General features: G+C 44.6%; 1 protein-coding gene and 1 non-coding gene across 2 annotated transcripts in view; one reads left to right on the plus strand and one right to left on the minus strand.

Annotated features, from left to right (window-relative positions):
• Positions 1–387: 387 nt before the first annotated feature.
• The window catches only part of LRP2 (LDL receptor related protein 2), a 222,142-nt gene continuing 203,644 nt past the window's right edge, over positions 388–18,885 (plus strand). The window contains exon 1 of the mRNA XM_074399509.1: positions 388–600. Coding sequence (XP_074255610.1) covers positions 522–600 — 79 coding nt within the window. The 5' untranslated portion in view covers positions 388–521. The remainder of the gene's footprint in view (positions 601–18,885) is intronic.
• On the minus strand, positions 7,457–7,564 carry LOC120364390 (U6 spliceosomal RNA). Its single transcript, XR_005579652.1, has one exon. It is a non-coding gene; the product is annotated as a U6 spliceosomal RNA (small nuclear RNA).

Below are 18,885 nucleotides of genomic sequence, written 5' to 3' on the forward strand. Positions count from 1 at the left end.
GCGCACGGGAGAGTGCTCGTGTTTGCACGCGTAAAGGGGACTGTGTGTCGGCGTTGAAGTGTGACTGGAATGTTCGCGCGTCTGTGACTGGTGTCTATGAGTGAACCTGTATCAGTTGGTGTGACATTGAGGAGTGCATGCGCCCGTATGAGTGCGTGTGTGAGTGCGCACGCGCCTCTGGAGTGTGCAGGTGTGAGGGCGCGTGTGTTCGAGTGCCCACTCCTCCCTGAGCTGCAAAGTGCAGGGGGCGGGCCGGGCGGCAGGGGGCCTGCCCGCTGGATTCCCTTATGCTTGTTCCGGGGCGGTCGGGTCTAAAGGGCTTTATGCACTGTCTGGAGGGTGGGGACTGGCGGGGGTAGAAAACGGGATGCCTCGGGCGCGGGGGCAGGCTTTTGGCCACTAGGAGCGGGCGGAGGTGCAGACCTCAAGGAGCGTTAGCTAGCGGAGGCGCTGCGGGTGCAGTGTGCTACGCGCGCCCACCTCCCGGGGAAGCAACGGCGAGGCCGGGGACCGTCGCGAGGATGGAGCGCCGGCCGGCGGCAGTGGTGTGCACGCTGCTGCTGGCTCTCGCCGCCTGCCTAGCGCCGGCCAGTGGCCAAGGTAAGCGCCCGGCCGGAGCCTCTCGCGGAGCGCGCACTTCCCAGGCTGTGGCAGGGTCAGTTCCGCGGAAGGCCGGAGAAGAGGGCAGCCCGGCAGGGACTAGGGCCGGGCTGCCGCGCGGGAGCTCTCCCGGTGGGGCGCTCCGGTTGCTTCGCGAACCCGGAGCGGGAGCGCCCCTCCTTCGCGCGCCAGAAACTGAGCGGCAGCAAACTTGAGAAAGCAGAACCTCCAGTTTCGGTGACAGCGCACCCCAAGGAGACCCTTTGTTCCCATGGGCGTTTGTCCCGACCCTTATGGAAAGCGCTTGGCGAGAGAACGAGGTTCTTTGCCGTCTGCAGCCAGCCCTCTAGACGGGAGTTCTCCCAGCGGCTGCGCGGTGCCGGGCTCTGCTCCGAGCGCAGCTTTCCACCTGCAGTTTCCCTCCCTGGATCCCTTCGAGCGCTCAGGGCCGCGGGCCAGAGCACCCCTCCCACCACCGGCGAAACTTGGTCCCGCGGTGACCCCCAGAGACCGCTCTCACCACACAGATCACTTACGAGCCAAGATAAGGTCGGGAGGTGGGATTGGCCGAGAGAGCGGCTGAGGGACTGGAGTCTTTTCTTGAAGTGTTCCTTTCCAGCTGGGAGCTGGGGGCTTTTGTGTTCATGAATGGGGCCCGTCTGCTAGGCCAGAGTTTTGGGGCTCGAATGCAGAAAGTTTCTGGTGTGAAATGCTTTAAACTTTTCTCAAGTTGTCCGAGAGTTTATGTTTTAACAGAAACAGAAGAGGGAAAGAGAGGGAGAATAAAAATAGAAAGAAAGGAAAAGGAGAGGGTAAGACAAGCAAGTAGAGAGGAAAAGGAGAGAAGGAGGGGAGAGAGAGCTACTGGGAGGAGAGAGAGGAGAGAGGCGAATAGAGACGGGGGGAGAGAGAGAGAGAGAGAGAGAGAGAGAGAGAGAGAGAGAGAGAAAGAGAAAGAGAGAGAGACCAGACCGGGGATGAATGGGCGAGGAGGAGGCTGGAACCGGCGAGCTCTCCCCCTGGCTTTGCGTTGCTAGGTAGCAGCCAGGAGCTGCGTGTGACCGACCACCAGACAGACAGAGGGGACGCTGCTGCCACCGCGGGGGCTAATCTGTCTGCAGGGATGGGAGAGTCCCCCCTTTCCCCTCCTGCTCCTTCCCTCCTGTCGGACAACTTAATTGCTCTACAATGAAAATGAAACCCCTATTGTTGTAGGATTAGCCAATGCAATAAATTGATTTTCCTGGATCACATATTGGGGTTGACGGGTGGGGACTGTGGAAGCCCCCATTTACGGAGGAGTGAGGGGAGGGCTTGTAGATGGGCCGTGGCATGTATTCAAATGGTTAATCTGCTTTCTTTCCTCAATTCTTAGCGTAAGCTCCTTAGAGGGAATCAAGTAAGTAATTATACAGCAACTCCTAGCAGCACCCATTTCAGACTTCCTGGGAAGAAGTTTGGAAACGCTAACAAACCCCACGGGTCTTGCAAAAGTCTTCGGAAAGGCAAGACAGGCAGGGAGAGATCATTAAGAATCTTGCTTTGAATACCTTTTTTCAGTGTTGGTAACGCAGAAAGAGGGTTTATTATTATCGTGCAGTTTGCACAATGCTTAGGGTTATATCTCATGTCCTAAATATAGATATGGGATTTACTACGTTCCCGTCACTGCTCGGCAAAAGGAAATCTTACCTTGATTCATCTATGTCTCTGTACAACCAAAAGAGATGTTCTTTTTCCTGGGTTGATGGTTTAGTCACTAAATAACCAGTACTTACTCTTCTTGATAGTTTTTTTTGCATCCATACATCTTTCATTTTATGATAATAATATATAATAATAATGTGTATAGTAATAGTAACACAGCATACTCATGTACATGGCAGGCCCTGTTCTAAGCACTTCGTACTAATTGACTCAATCTTCCTAATATCCCTTAGAAGTAAGTACTCTTATTATCCCCGTTTCACAGATGAGAAAGTGGAGGCAGAGAGCAATTCAGTAATTTGTTCCAGGTCATACCGCTAGAAAATGGGAAACTCAAGGGATTCTGAATTCAGAGTCTATAATTTAATTGCTACAGTATGTGGTTCTCTCTCTGTTTTTCTTTTCTTTCTTTCTTTTTCTTTTTCTTTTTTTTTTTTTTTTTTTTGAGACAGAGTCTCACTTTGTCATCCTGGCTGGAGTGCAGTAGTGCAGTCTGGGCTCACTGCAACCTCCACTTTCCAGGTTCCAGCGATCCTCACACCTCAGCCTCCCAAGTAGCTGGGACTACAAGCCCGGGGCACCATGCCCAGTTAATTTATTTTTATTTTATTTTTTTAGTACAGACAGGGTTTTGCTATGTTGGCCAGGCTGGTCTTGACCTCCTGACCACAAATGATCTGCCTGCCTTGACCTCCCAAAGCGCTCGGATTACAGGAGTGAGCCACCGTGCCTTGCCCAGTTTCTTTTTTCTTTTGTACAAAAAATGTCATGCTCCCTAAGTTACTGTTCATATGTGAGGTTCCTAAAGAAGCTGAGGGGCAATTTGCAGCTCCTCACCACCTGCTGCTTCATAACTGTGGATCTTTTTTCAGAATCTCTCCTCAGGTTTCTAAGACCTTAGCCCAAGTCTCCTCATTCCTGGTTCTCCTAATTTGTCATTTTAAGGTACATTTCCTCTGAATGTCCTCAGCCTGATATGTTGAGATTTCTAAATCTTGTTGTAATGATCCTGACTTAATATATGAAGTAAAATATAGGGACATTATAAGAGCCTTTATTTAATTAAGCACTACATTTTAAACAGGATACCACGGCAAACTTTGCATCACTAAACATTGGAGGGGGAGAAAAGAGCTCTGAGTATTCTATGATTAGTCTTTGAAAAAAATTGTACCATATCTGTAGTTAAAATTATTTGTATTTTCCTTATCTTTTGTGTAATGCTTGTCGAGAAAAAAACATTTTGAAGAGCCTGAATCTGCAGTCAAGCTGTTTGGGTTCCAACAAGAGCTTTACCACTTTCTAGCTGTGTGACCTTGAGAAAGTCAACCAACTTTGCATAGCTCAGATGCCTTATCTGCAAAATTGACAAGATAATATGAGAACTTATCCAGTGATCTCTTGTGAGCATAAAGAGATAAAATATGTAAAGTGCTTAGCATGGTGTAAGGCATGTGGACAGTGAAAATAAACTAGAAAATAAACCAAAACCAGAATATTTTAATTATATATCAACACTTAAAGTAACATTCTTTTGCTGCCTCTTCATGTTTCCAATTTTCAAATATACATAGGAAAGTCTTCTTTAAGCATTTTTCACTAACAGTTCTCTGAAGACTTCTCAGACCCTAGGATGTGATTGGAAGTTTTTTCTTTTTCTTTTTCTTTTTTTTTTTTGAGAAAATAGTATTGACCTTAAACAAAGTTGTATTCTATTTATTAATTTAAAAAACTTATTTTTCAAAAATAGAAATGGGGTCTCACTGTGTTGCCCGGGTTGGTCTCGAACTCTTGGCTGCAAATGATCCTCCTATCTCTGCTTCCCTAAGTGCTGGGATTACAGGCCACCATACGTGGCCCAATGTTATATTCTTTAATTCAATAAAAATGTGGTAATGTCCTTAAAAGTTAGTATCGCCGGGCGCGGTGGCTCAAGCCTGTAATCCCAGCACTTTGGGAGGCCGAGGCGGGTGGATCACAAGGTCAAGAGATCGAGACCATCCCGGTCAACATAGTGAAACCCGTCTCTACTAAAAATACAAAAAATTAGCTGGGCATGGTGGCACATGCCTGTAATCCCAGCTACTCAGGAGGCTGAGGCAGGAGAATTGCCTGAACCCAGGAGGCGGAGGATGCGGTGAGCCGAGATCGTGCCATTGCACTCCAGCCTGGGTAACAAGAGCGAAACTCTGTCTCAAAAAAAAAAAAAAAAAAAAAAAAGAGTTAGTATCAGCTTTTGTGACAATTATGTCTTCACATGAAGTTTATGTGTTTAAAAGGATTGTGGGGCCAATAGCAAACATGTATTGTTTTTATTCCATCACATCTCTGGAACCTCACAGTTGCTTTCATTCAAGTTGTTGGCTTCTCTTTCTCTACTTGAAAAAGTTCCTAAGGCTTCTGCCTGAACTCCCTTCAGTCAAGCAACTATCTCATTTTAATAGAAACTCAGACTTTTTACAGCTAGAGGGAATCTCAGATATCAACTGGTCTGCTTGCATTTTTTTTTTCTTACAGATAAGCAACTAGCCCAGGAGGGAGAAGAAAGAGGCTGAGGGGGTGAAAGGGAAGGGAGTTAATATGTTTCTTGCCTAAGGACATGTGCCTTTGATAGAGCTAAGGTATAAACTTAGAGTAGACCATTTTTAGAGTGCCTTCTGAACACTCCCACCTCTTTGGTTGAGATTTCTAGATTCCTTGATAAGGCACAGCCTGATGAGCAGATGAATCTTAAAAAAAAAAAATTAGATGTGGCCAGGCGCGGTGGCTCAAGCCTGTAATCCCAGCACTTTGGGAGGCCGAGGCGGGTGGATCACGAGGTCGAGAGATCGAGACCATCCTGGTCAACATGGTGAAACCCTATCTCTACTAAAAATACAAAAAATTAGCTGGGCATGGTGGCGCGTGCCTGTAATCCCAGCTACTCAGGAGGCTGAGGCAGGAGAATTGCCTGAACCCAGGAGGCGGAGGTTGCGGTGAGCCGAGATTGCGCCATTGCACTCCAGCCTGGGTAACAAGTGAAACTCCGCCTCAAAAAAAAAAAAAAAAAAAAAAAAAAAAAAAATTGGATGGGTTACCTGTCCCAGGCCAAAGAGGAATCCTGTAATAGGTTATTACAACCGTGTACCATGTGCTTTCAGCCTGGTCCAGAAGTGATGCCATGACAATGTCCCTACTCCTAATGACCATACCTGCAGATCAATTTTTCAAATTCTTGAGCCATCAAAGCACATTCCTGAAGATCTTTGGGTTTTGTAGTGCAGGCTGCTGCAGGACTAGGTTTTTAGGCTTAATAAATGTAATTATTAGGTCATAGTTATTGTTCACGCTCTCTAGGCAGGCACTGTAAAAACCCTGACAGGTTTTTTTTTTTTTTTTTTTTTTTTTTTGAGATGGAGTTTCACTCTTGTTGCCCAGACTGGAGTGCAATGGCACAGTCTCAGCTCACCACAACCTCTAACCTCCGCCTCCTGGGTTCTAGCGATTCTCCTGCCTCAGCCTCCTGAGTAGTTGGGATTATAGGAATGTGCCACCACACCCAGCTAATTTTGTGTTTTTAGTAGAGACAGGGGTTTCTCCATGTTGGCCAGGCTGGTCTCGAATTCCCAACCTCAGATGATCTGCCCACCTCAGCCTCCCAAAGTGCTGGGATTACAAGCATGAGCCACTGTGCCTGGCCAAAATTTTTTAATTAAAATTTTAAATTATCATTCTAAAATAATGTTATCAAGAACCTGGGTGTATTTCCTGTGTGATCCGAAGCAAGCACATTGTCACATTGGCTTTGGAGTTTCTGTTAAGTATTTTTTTTTTTTTTTTTTTTTAAAGACGGGGTTTCACCATGTTGGTCAGGCTGCTCTTGAACGCCCAACCTCAGGTGATTCGCCCACCTTGGCCTCCAAAGTGCTTGGATTACAGGTGTGAGCCACCACTCCCAGCCTCTGTTAAGTCTTAGTAGCTACAAGGTAAGTAGAAAGTAGAAGGTGCTTATGAAAGAATGTTGAATTGATAGGAAAGTGATTCTCAAGGTTGACTGCATGAATTTAGAGCAACTAAAAAGTACTAATTGTGAAGCCCTATTCTAGTATGGAAAAAATAAGCTTGATGAAAACTTTGGTATAAATCAAAGGTTATATCATATCCTATTAACTTTATAGTCTTGAGTAATTAAAAAATGTTACTGCTATTGTGTATTCTGTGAATGTTTATTTTTTTCCATGAAAATTTATTAATGTCGCTGGGCGCGGTGGCTCAAGCCTATAATCCCAGCACTTTGGGAGGCCGAGGCAGGTGGATCACGAGGTCAAGAGATCGAGACCATCCTGGTCAACATGGTGAAACCCCATCTCTACTAAAAATACAAAAAATTAGCTGGGCATGGTGGCACGTGCCTGTAATCCCAGCTACTTGGGAGGCTGAGGCAGGAGAATTGCCTGAACCCAGGAGGCGGAGGTTGCGGTGAGCCGAGATCGCGCCGTTGCACTCCAGCCTGGGTAACAAGAGCGAAACTCTGTCTCAAAAAAAAAAAAAAAAAAAAGAAAAAAGAGAAAATTTATTAATGTCAACAGTGTGCTGATGAGTCCATAGTATCAATACTTACAGAAAGATTAAGGGAGATGAGAACTGAAAAGGAGTGTCTAGATCTCAATTAAAATGGACTGCAGTTTTGCATTTCAGATTCTGAGATAGTCATTGACTCATTCCTAATAACCCGGCTCAGAATCTCACTAGCATTAGAAAGACTGGAGATGTTTCAGCATCAGAGTTTTGGGATGCTTCATGGTAATGATCATATAGTAGTTGTTTTGAAATGTCAAAAGCATTTCTGTGGTTCTTCATGTGGTCCTAATGGAAATGTTTTCTAAGTAATTTCTTGACAGTTACAGTGTTTTGAGATACAGTGGGAAGGGCTTGTGATTTTGAAGCTAGAGGATCTGAGTTTGATTCCTAGTTCTGCCGTTTATTATCTGGGAAATCCAGTACTACACACTCTGGATGCTCTGGGGCAGTTTTCTTATCTATAAAATGGGCATATATGTACTTCACGGGGTGGTTATGCAGAGTCAATGAATGTGAAATGTTTAATAAACTGCGAAGTCTCATACAGATTTCCATTCATCATCATCATTTTTTTATTTTTAACTTTTTAAAAAATATGGAATGCTTCACGAATTTGCCTGTCATCCTTGTGCAGAGGCCATGCTAATCTTCTTTGTATTGTTCCAATTTTTAGTATATGTGCTGCTGAAGGGAGCACTCCATTCATCATTATTATCCTCTGAGAATTTTACTTTCTCCAAACTTGAGGGGAGGGAGGTACTGCAATATTTTAGTATCTTCTTTACAAATGGGTCTGTGAATGATGCACCTGTGTGTGTTGTTACATCTTTATAGTGGCTACCACAGCTTCACATATTATTTAGTACTGTTATGTTTGTGAATGTCACAAACCCAAGTTAAACTGCCTGAAGCCAAAAAGGAAATTTATTGAAAGACATAGTTGAGGCTTGGTGTGGTGTCTCATGCCTATAAATCCCAGCACTTTGGGAAGCTGAGGTAAGAGAATTGCTTGAGCCCAGGAGTTCGAGAACCAGCCTGGGCAGCATAGTGAGACTCTGTCTCTACAAAAAATGCAAAAACTTAGCTAGGCATGGTGATGTGGCATTGTGGTCCCAGCTACTTGGGAGGCTGAGGTGAGACAATCACTTGAGCCCAGGAGGTCAAGGCTGCAGTGAGCTGTGATCGTGCCACTGCACTCCAGCCTCAGCGATAGAGCAAGACCCTGTCTCAAAGAAAATAAATATATAGTTGAAAAGATACAGATAATTAGGTTGATCCATTTGAGACTCACTTTTTTTTCTAGGCAGAAATAGTCAAATATTGGCAATTTTATTTGGTTCAACCTAACATAAAATGGAGGCTCAAACTATGTCACGCCAATCTTGTTTTTCTTTCCATCTCCTGGCTCTGAGATGATTCCATTCTTAAACATGTTCTCCTTTGATGTACAGTGGCTGTCAGTGGCTCTGGAGCCACCTCCTCATGTCCACTGGGAAAGAATAAGGGTTTTAATCTTAACTATTCCCAGCAAAAGTTTCAGTTGCATCTCAGGGGCTCTGCTTAGGTCGTAAGCTCATTGGAGAAGCAGTCAGTGAAACCAGGCTCATGATGTGTTCCCATGGCTTAGGCTTGGGCTATATACTCAGTCCTTGAGATCATGTACTAAGGGGTGAAGTCCAGAGAGAAACTGGGGTAAGGCTATTGGGAGAATGACGAACAGATGCTGGGATGCAACAATAACAGGTGTCCAGTACACCTTATCGGATAAAATTGACTGGCGATGTTATTTCCATTTTATATGTGAAGACGCACTTGAAAAAGCTACAGAAATTTCTTAAGAGCTGGTAGCCCTGGAGTAACTTACAGAATTGAAAGGAGAAAATTATTGGAAACATTATGATATAAGACGTGATGATCTGTGCTCATGTGAACATGTTGCAATTTTAAGTTTAGAAGGAGAACAGGAGAAAGAAGGACTTTTAGAAGGTTTATTTGGATCCTAAAGTTTTCTTATTTGGAGCAGAGCTTTGTGATAGGAAGGTTCTGGAAATTGAGCTGAGACCAGGCTACAGGATCCCTTGAGTCCAGTGTAGTATTTCATTTTTCTGGGAATCTTAGGCTCTTGCTCCTTTTCCAATTTACTTCACTCCAATGTTTATGTTCCTAAGACTTTATCCCTTTTCCAAGCACTAGTCCTCAGCTATAAGGATGGGGTAGAGAGAAAGAAGCTTCAAGAGTCTGGAGACAGGTTAAGATGCTTCTGTGGAGACACAATACATCTTGGTACATATCTGAGCGTCCTTAGCACTTCACCTAGGAACTTCTCCCGTAAATGGTAGAACAGGTATCCATAACGCCTTATTGGATTAATTCAGAAATGCCAGATATATGTACTCTTTGCTGATGCTAACTTAGTTGGTCTCTAATCGAAGTCTTATCTCTAATCACATTGGCTGAGAAAATGGAGACATTATCATAATGAAAGTAGGATGGTTAACTTTTACATTAGGGTACTTTCGATTTAGGATAGCACTGAAATTCATTGCAAAGAAATGTAAGTCTTTCCTAGATAATGACAGACTAGACAATCTGAAGTTTTACTTTTGGTCATTAGCCCTCAGATCATGCCTGACCCCCAGGTTATTGGAAACAGTGAGAAATGAATGAAAGGAGGAAATGTAATTACCATTCTGTGCATTGAATAGTTGAGCCACTGTTACCATGGATACAATGGCGTGTTTATTGTCCAGATCTTGAGATCCAAGTTTGCAAGCAATACCCAAGGTCTCCTTTAAATTTATGTGTTATCAGCCAATAACACATGAAGATTCCTAGTATTTCCTCACTGATCTGCTGATTCACATTAGGTTAACAGCGTTAAGTACCTTTGAAGGTGTTGAGGAAACCTGAAAAAGAGGAAAAGGAAAGTAGCTACACTTGTTTTTTTTTTCTTTTTTTTTTTTGAGTTTCACCCTTGTTACCCAGGCTGGAGTGCAATGGCGCAATCTCGGCTCACCGCAACCTCCGCCTCCTGGGCTCAGGCAATTCTCCTGCCTCAGCCTCCTGAGTAGCTGGGATTACAGGCACGCGCCACCACGCCCAGCTAGTTTTTTTGTATTTTTAGTAGAGACGGGGTTTCACCATGTTGACCAGGATGGTCTCGATCTCTCGAACTCGTGATCCACCCGCCTCGGCCTCCCAAAGTGCTGGGATTACAGGCTTGAGCCACCGTGCCTGGCCATAGCTACACTTCTGTATTGCTGGACAGTCTCAGACTCCTATATAAAAATATTCTGTCTTACAGTGTCAGTGATTTGCATGTCACTTTGGCCTCAGTTCTTTGGTTTTTATCTCATTAACAAAGAGAACATTTCCTGAGTAAAGGTTAAAAAAAAAATCAAAATCGTTTATTTTTTGAGATAAGGTCTCACTTGATCACCCAGGGTGGAGTGCAGTGATGTGAACACTGCAGCGTCCACTCCCTAGGCTGAAGCGATCCTCTCGGCTTGGCCCCCGCCAAGTAGCTGGGACTACAGACACATATCACCACACACAGTTAATTTCTGTATTTTTTGTAGAGATGGGTTTTCTTCATAGTGCTTAGGCTAGTCTCAAACTCCTGAGCTCAATTGATCCTCCCGCCTCAGTGTCCCAAAGTGCTGGGATTATAGGCGTTAGCCACCATGCCCCGCCAGAATAATTTATTTTATCAGGAAATTCTTAAAGTTGAATTTAGGAGTGGAAGCATTTTGTCTGAAATATGGCAATCCTATCCGCATTGTAGTCTCACTAGAAGGGAGGTGATACATGCTACCATGTACTTCCACACTGGTTTAATTTTGATGTAGGGGAGGGTGTGGAGGATACTTTTTATTGCAAGAAACAGAAAACCCAACTCAAAGTGGCCAATACAATAAAGGGTATTTATTGGCTCATGTGAGTAAAGAATACTGAGGCGGAGTGGGGTTCAGGCGAGGTACAGTCAGGGCTCCAGTTCTCTTTTTTGTGTGTGTTTTTCTTGACCTTACTCCCCCCTAAGTTTCACCTTGGTGTTCAGTCTGGCTTCCCATATGACTGTGATATGGCTGCCAGGGCAAATGCGGCTATGTGTTTCCTTGATCCTATCTAGGGGGAATTCAACTTTGAGAAGGTTTCAGTTATGTTCTCAAAAGTATTATTTCATCACAATAACTTACAGAATGTTACAATTTCTAAGGACCCTAGATAAAGTCAGCTAGCTCCCCAAATTCAGCATGTCATCAAAATCACCTGAGGAACTTTAAAAAGTATATAGATACTTTTTTTTTTTTTTTTTTTGAGACGGAGTTTCGCTCTTGTTACCCAGGCTGGAGTGCAATGGTGCGATCTCGGCTCACCGCAACCCCCGCCTCCTGGGTTCAGGCAATTCTCCTGCCTCAGCCTCCTGAGTAGCTGGGATTACAGGCACACGCCACTACACCCAGCTATTTTTGTATTTTTAGTAGAAACGGGGTTTCACCATGTTGACCAGGATGGTCTCGATCTCTTGACCTCGTGATCCACCCGCCTCGGCCTCCCAAAGTGCGGGGATTACAAGCTTGAGCCACCGCGCCCGGCCAAGTATATAGATTCTTAAATCAAAATCCATCCTTGCTAAAGCAGGGATATAAAAATCTGTATTTAAAAAAATTTATTTTATTTGATTTTACTTTCAGCTCTGGGATACATGTGCAGAATGTACAGATTTGTTACATAGGTATACATGTGCCATGGTGGTTTGCTGCACCTACCAACTTGTCATCTAGGTTTTATTTGAAATTTTTTTTACAATTTTTATTTATTTATTTATTATTATTATTTTTAGTGACGGGGTCTCACTATGTTGCCCAGGCTGGGGTGCAGTGGCTGTTCACAGGCGCGATCCCACTACTGATCAGCACGGGAGTTTTGACCTACTCCATCTCCTACCTGGGCCAGTTCACCTCTCCTTAGGCAAACTGGTGGTCCCCCTGCTCCCAGGAGGTCACCATACTGATGCCCAACTTAGTGCGGACACCTGATTGGCATAGCGCACTACAGCCCAGAACTCCTGGGCTCAAGCAATCCTCCCACCTCAGCATCTCGAGTAGCTGGGACTACAGGCACACGCCACCGTGCCCGACGTCATCTAGGTTTTAAGCCTCACATGCATTAGGTATTTCTCCTAATGCTCTCTCTCCCCTTGGCCCCCACCACCTGACAGGCTCCAGTGTGTGATGTTCCCCTCCCTGTGTCCATCTGTTCTCATTGTTCAACTTCCACTTATGAGTGAAAACATGCAGTGTTTGGTTTTCTGTACTTGTGTTAGTTTGCTGAGAACGATGGCTTCCAGCTTCATCCATGTCCTTGCAAAGGACATGAACTCATTCTTTTTAATTGTTGCATAGTATTCCGTGGTGTATATGTGCCATAACCAACCCAAATGCCCATCAGTGATAGACTAGATAAAGAAAATTTGGAAAATCTGTATTTTTAAGAGTTTTCAGGTGATTCTGAGGTCTGGACAAATTTTGGGAATGTCTGATCTATGTAACCCCTCTCATTTTTTGGTTTTGTAAACAGACTTAGAGATGAACTGACTTGCCACTGCAAATTTTTTCAGTGGCAGTTAAGTATACTCTGTTAAATCTCTTTCTTTCGGATGGGAATGTTACAAGATAGCTACATTAACAAGGACAGGATTCTAAGTCTGAGGGTAATATGAAGTACTGTCCTCATTCCTGACCACCTCCTTTTTTGGCCAGCATGGCAGGTCCTGAAACCCTCCCTAAATGTGCCACTGTTTGTGTGTTAATTGTATGCTTTGCTCTTACCTTGGACAACTTTAAAGTTCCCCCCTGCCCAAGACCCTCTCAAGGTCATCAGATTTGTTGAGGTAAACAACTGTTGTAGGTCTTCTAATCTTTTCTCACCTAAGTCAGGAATTAATCTCAGAACACCCCTGACATAGTCCACTGGCTTCTAGAGAAGCTGTTCGTTCTGCGCTTGGAATGGAAGTGTAGATAAACTTCATAGCTCATTTCCTTTGTATCCTAGCCTCAACCCTTTGTTGACCTCACTGGGACTCACAGTTCGTTGATTCTACTGCCTCTTCACTGTCCTTCAAATCCCTCATCTATTTTTACTGTCCCTCAAATCCCTCATCTATTTACTTCCTCAATTTTTATTTTATGGCGATGATTAACTTCACTTCCTTGCATACATACACCGGCAGCAGCTTGGCTTCTTTATCTGGCTCTGTTGTGCTTCGCAAGTTCCTGATTCTGGTTAAACCCGATTCTCCACATCTGCAGCTCTGTAGCTAAACATGCAGGAGAAAAATACAAGTATACTGACTAGCCTTGCTTTACATTCATGAAGCTGATCTCAAGCTCAGGACTTGCTTCCTAGCTTGTCCAGTGCCTCTCCTGCTTCCTTATATCTTCTCCTCTTTACTCAAACCTCTGGTATCACCTGCTTAGCTGTAGAGTTAGCCTTTTAAAAAATGTGAAGATAGAAGCAACCAGAAGAGAACTCCATACATTTCTATAATTCAGCTATCATCATTTGAACTTCAGCTTATAGATTCTGTCTTTCCTCCGATTATTCTGGAAGAATTTTCCATGTTTTTAAGTCCAACCATTTCATTCATGTTCTAAATCCCATTCCCTCTCACCTCTCGGCAATTGTCCCCTCTGTCTTTTATGAAATCCTCTTTTTTTTCCACATTCCCTTCTAGCTATCACTCTATTTTTTCTGTTCCACTTTACAGTAAAATTCTTATACAGATGTGCCTATATCCACTGCAATTACCTTTCTTTTTTTATTTTTATTTTTATAAAGACAGGGTTCACTATGTTGGTCAGGCTGGTCTTGAACTCCCGACCTCAGGTGATCCACTTGCCTTGGCCTCCAAAGTGCTTGGATTATAGGCACGAGCCACCATACCCGGCCTGTAATTATCTTTCAAAATTTTCTCAAATCCATGACATTTTCTTTAACCTTACCCTTGACAGATAGTTTTTTGGTTAAAGTCAATCATGACCTCCATGCTGTTAAATCTAAAGATTATTTTTCAGCTCTGGTCTTATTTAATTGGTTAGCAGCATCAGACACAGTATATGCTGACTCCCTCCTTGAAACACTTAATTAAATGTTCAAGAAATTGCATTTTCCTGGTTTCTTTTCTTCCTTGCTGGCTTTGCCTTGGTATCTCATGCTTGTTCCTGTCTATTTCCCCAACCTGTTTTCATCTCTAGTTACATTACCTCCTTGGTGGCCTCATCCTGTCTCATGGCCCTCTTTTTTTTTTTTTTTTGAGACGGAGTTTCGCTCTTGTTACCTAGGCTGGAGTGCAATGGCGCGATCTGGGCTCACCTCAACCTCCGCCTCCTGGGTTCAGGCAATTCTCCTGCCTCAGCCTCCTGAGTAGCTGGGATTACACGCACGAGCCACCATGCCCAGCTAATTTTTTGTATTTTTAGTAGAGACGAGGTTTCACCATGTTGACCAGGATGGTCTCGATCTCTCAACCTCGTGATCCACCCGCCTCGGCCTCCCAAAGTGCTGGGATTACAGGCTTGAGCCACCGCGCCTGGCCTCATGGCCCTCTTTGAAGCAGGGAGTGGTTTCCCAGCTCAGGGAGGCAGCATGGACTGTGGTGGAAAGAACATCACATATCAGGTCAGGACATTCATGGGTCTTGTTCCTGAAGAAAGAAGGAAAAATGGGCATAACCAAAGAGAGCCCCAGGCTGCTGAAAAGGACCCAGGGCCACTTGTCCCTGGGCATAGTCTCTGTTATCTCAGTCCCCATACTTTTTTTTTTTTTTTTTGCAGTGAAGTCTTGCTCTGTCACCCAGGCTGGAGTACAGTGGTGTGATCTTGGCTTACTGCAACCTCTGCCTCTTGAGTTCAAGCGATTCTCCCGCCTCAGCCTCCTGAGTAAGCTGGGATGACAGGTGCATGCCACTGTGCCTGGCTAATTTTTGTATTTTTGTAGAGACCAGGATTTCACCATGCTGGCCAGGCTGGTCTCAAACTCCTGACCTCAAATTGTCCTCCTGCCTCAGCCTCCCAAAGTGCTGGGATTACAGGCATGAGCCCCTGTGCCCGACCTCAGTTCCCCTTTTTTTTTTTTTTTTTTTTTTTTTTGAGACAGAGTTTTGCTCTTCTTACCCAGGCTGGAGTGCAATGGCGCGATTTCGGCTCACCGCAACCTCCGCCTCCTGGGTTCAAGCAATTCTCCTGCCTCAGCCTCCTGAGCTGGGATTACAGGCTGGGCGCCACCACACCCAGCTAATTTTTGTATTTTTTTAGTAGAGACGGGATTTCACCATGTTGACCAGGATGGTCTCGATCTCTTGACCTCGTGATCCACCCACCTTGGCCTCCCAAAGTGCTGGGATTACAGGCTTGAGCCAACGTGCCCGGCCTCATATGTACTTCTTTACCATGTACATGCTGACAACTTTCAAATTTATGAATGTAATTCAGACCACTACCCTAGTCTAGACCTACATATCCAACTGCACATTTGAAATGCTCACCTGGCTGGCTAATAGTAATCTCAGACTTAACATGTTCAAAATGAAACATCTGATCTCCGCTAATGCCCAAACCTGCTTTCCATGTGGAATTTATCATCTCCACAAATGGCTTCTCCATCCGTGCTCAGGCCTCAAACTGTTTCCTACTTTGACTTTTCTTTTGTATTTCTATCCCATACAGAATTCCTTAGCAAATCCCATTGTCTTGATCTTCAGAATAAATCTAGAATCCGATTACTTATCATCATCTTCACCTCTGCCATCCTGTTTCAACGGCTGCTCTCTTTTGCCTGGATGATGGCAATAGCTTCCCTACTGGTTTCCTTGCTCTAGCAACTTTTTTTTAGAACATCAGTCAGATCACAGTCCTCTGTTCAGAAGCTCCCATGGTTTCTGTTGTACACAGGTTGGATTGCTCAAAAACACACTGAAATGGAGCTTGGAGTACAAGATATTTATTAAGAACAATGCCTGTGAAGGGAAAGGGAGGAAGCAGGATGGGCAGAAGAAGAAGTTGAACTCTACAGCCCTTCGTCAACCCAGAATAAGCTCTGGAGCAAGAGTTGCCTGTTAGAATGTCCTGTGTCAGGTTGAAATGGCCTTGCTCAGTCACTGGATGTGGCCTGTCTTGGGAAGGACATGGCCTTGGACAGGTGGCTTTCTATAGTTGAGGCAGACCCCAAAGGAGCTGGTTGCAGGAAGAAAGTCCTTCCTCGCAGCTGGTCCTTCCCGTAAGGGGAAGATGTATGGCGTGTCTCTGGGTGTACCACTGCTTCCCATCTTGTGAGGAGCCAGTCCAAGTCCTTACCATGATCTGCAAGCCCCTAACCATTTGGCCTTCACATCACCTCCCTGACCTCAGTTTCTTCTCCTCTCCCCATGCACCATGCTCCAGGCAGTGACATCCTTGTTGTCCCTGACATGGTGAGCACCTCTGGGCCTTGGCATTTGCTCCCTCTTTTCCTGAATGCTCTTGCCTCAGATGGTGCATGACTTACTTCCTTTCCTCCTACAGGTCTTTGCTCATAAGTTACCCTCTCCGTGTGGCCTTCTCTGATTCTTTCCCAATCTCCTCCTTCCTGATTTACTTTCTCCATTGCATTTACCACCATCTGACATAAGGTACGTAACTTAATTAGTTGTTTGCCTAGTTCCTTACTTATTGTCTTCCCTTCTCTGAGATATAAATGGCACAAGGGAAGGGATTTTCATCTCTTTTATTCATTGCTTTCCCTAGTGTCCAGAATAGGGCTACATACATGAATATACATTGAATTAATGAATGGACAGATGCCACCATGGGTGCTAAGAAGGGGCATCTTTAGCTGATCACCATTCCCTGGTACTACCAGCCCTTAATTCCTTGAGGCCCCTGGAGGGAGGCCCCATCAGGGTCCTGATGGAGAAAAGAGAAAATTGCTGTCTCTATCAAAGCAAGTGGCTTAGCAACGCTGTTTCTCTCCATTTGGCTCCCCGCTTTTCTTCACCCCAGTGCCTCCCACTCCCGCCCTGCTGGTGATTCCCAGTGCATTTGAGAGTAGCTGAATCCGCATCCTTCTTTTTAACTTCCATCCCAGATACTTGGTTACCCTGTGAGAATTCCTCTGTACATGCAGAATGGGTCATTCTGCTATTTTTGGTACAGATTTGATACAGTAGCTTTTACAAAAAGATAAGCCAAAGTTTTTAGACTTCATGTTAGTGGACTGTCATTCTGTATTTAAACAGAACACAAAAGAAAGCTGTCTGAGACCATGACACAGTGAAAACAGCCTTGATTAAACAAAAGGCCCTCTTTGAAGAGGGGAGTGGTTTCTCCACTCAGGGAGGCAGCATGGATTGTGGTGGAAAAAACATCACATGTCAAGTCAGGACATTCATGAGTCTTGTTCCTGATGAATGAAGGAAAAATGGGCACAATCAAAGAGGGCCCCCAACTGCTGAAAAGGACCCATGGCCACTGGTCTCCTGGGCATAGTCTCCCTCATATCAGTCCCCATTCTTTCTTTCTTTCTTTTTTTTTTTAGAGACTGGGTCTCACTATGTTGCCCAGGCTGGAGTGCAGTGGCTATTCACAGGCGCATTCCCACTACTAATCAGCATGGGAGTTTTGACCTGCTCCGTTTCCGACCTGGGCCGGTTCACCCCTCCTTAGGCAACCTGGTGGTCCGCTGCTCCGGAGAGGTGACCATATTGATGCCGAACTTAGTGCGGACACCCGATCGGCATAGCGCACTACAGCCCAGAACTCCTGGGCTCAAGCGATCCTCCCACCTCAGCCTCCCGAGTAGTTGGGACTACAGGCACGTGCCACCGCGCTGGCTCAGTCCCCATTCTTTTGAGGACTCCGTACCTAACAATTAGGTTGGAGGCAGAAGAATGATGGAATTCCACACATGGATGAGTAGAGGAGTTGGGAAATAAGCCACAGTAAAAACGACTAAATTATTTGAGTGCTTTCTATACCAGGCACTGGCCTAATTACTGTGTAGGTATTAGTTTACCTACTTATGTAGTAACAGTAAAAATGTTATGGATAGGCCAGGTGTGGTGGCTCACGCCTAGCACTTTGGGAGGCCGAGGTGGGTGGATCACCTGAGGTCAGGAGTTCAAGACCAGCCTCGCCAACATGGTGAAAACCCATCTTAAAATAAATAAATAAATAAATAAACAATTTTATGGATAAAGGACCAAGACAGTGACAGGTGAGTTAATTTGCCCAAAGCGACTCAGTTACTAAGTGGCAGAACCAATATTTGAATGCAGAACCCTTATTTTTTTTTTTTTTTTTTTTTTTTTTTTTTTGAGGCGGAGTTTTGCTCTTGTTACCCAGGCTGGAGTGCAATGGCGCGATCTCGGCTCACCGCAACCTCCGCCTCCTGGGGTCAGGCAATTCTCCTGCCTCAGCCTCCTGAGTAGCTGGGATTACAGGCACGTGCCACCATGCCCAGCTAATTTTTTGCACTTTTAGTAGAGACGGGGTTTCATCATGTTGACCAGGATGGTCTCGATCTCTCAACCTCGTGATCCACCCGCCTCGGCCTCCCAAAGTGCTGGGATTACAGGCTTGAGCCACCGCGCCCGGCGTGGTTGTGCTTTTTCTAAGAATGGCTTCTATGGGGAATTTCAGCTGAGATCTATTAGGAGGGCCTCAAAGATAGAACTTAACAAACTTCTAGTATGGCTGTCCTTCCTCTAGTTAGCAATAGAAATTGAGTTGTTATAATAAAAGAAAAAGTTGTCCTTAAAAGCAACACAGTTGCAAGATTCTATCAACCATTCCTTGGGGATTCATTGGTGCCTGGTATGTTTGAGAAGAGATTCTTGGATTTTAATGTACATGACAGTTGTAATTTATCTAGACCATAATGATTACTATTAATAGGGAATCCTATTATATTTATATTTAAATTTTATATTTATATTTAATTAAAAAATTTAGAAATTTTATGTTGTAGAGATGGGGGTCTCAC

Source organism: Saimiri boliviensis, chromosome 5, assembly GCF_048565385.1.
Source record: "Saimiri boliviensis isolate mSaiBol1 chromosome 5, mSaiBol1.pri, whole genome shotgun sequence".
In the NCBI taxonomy this organism is placed as follows: domain Eukaryota; kingdom Metazoa; phylum Chordata; class Mammalia; order Primates; family Cebidae; genus Saimiri; species Saimiri boliviensis.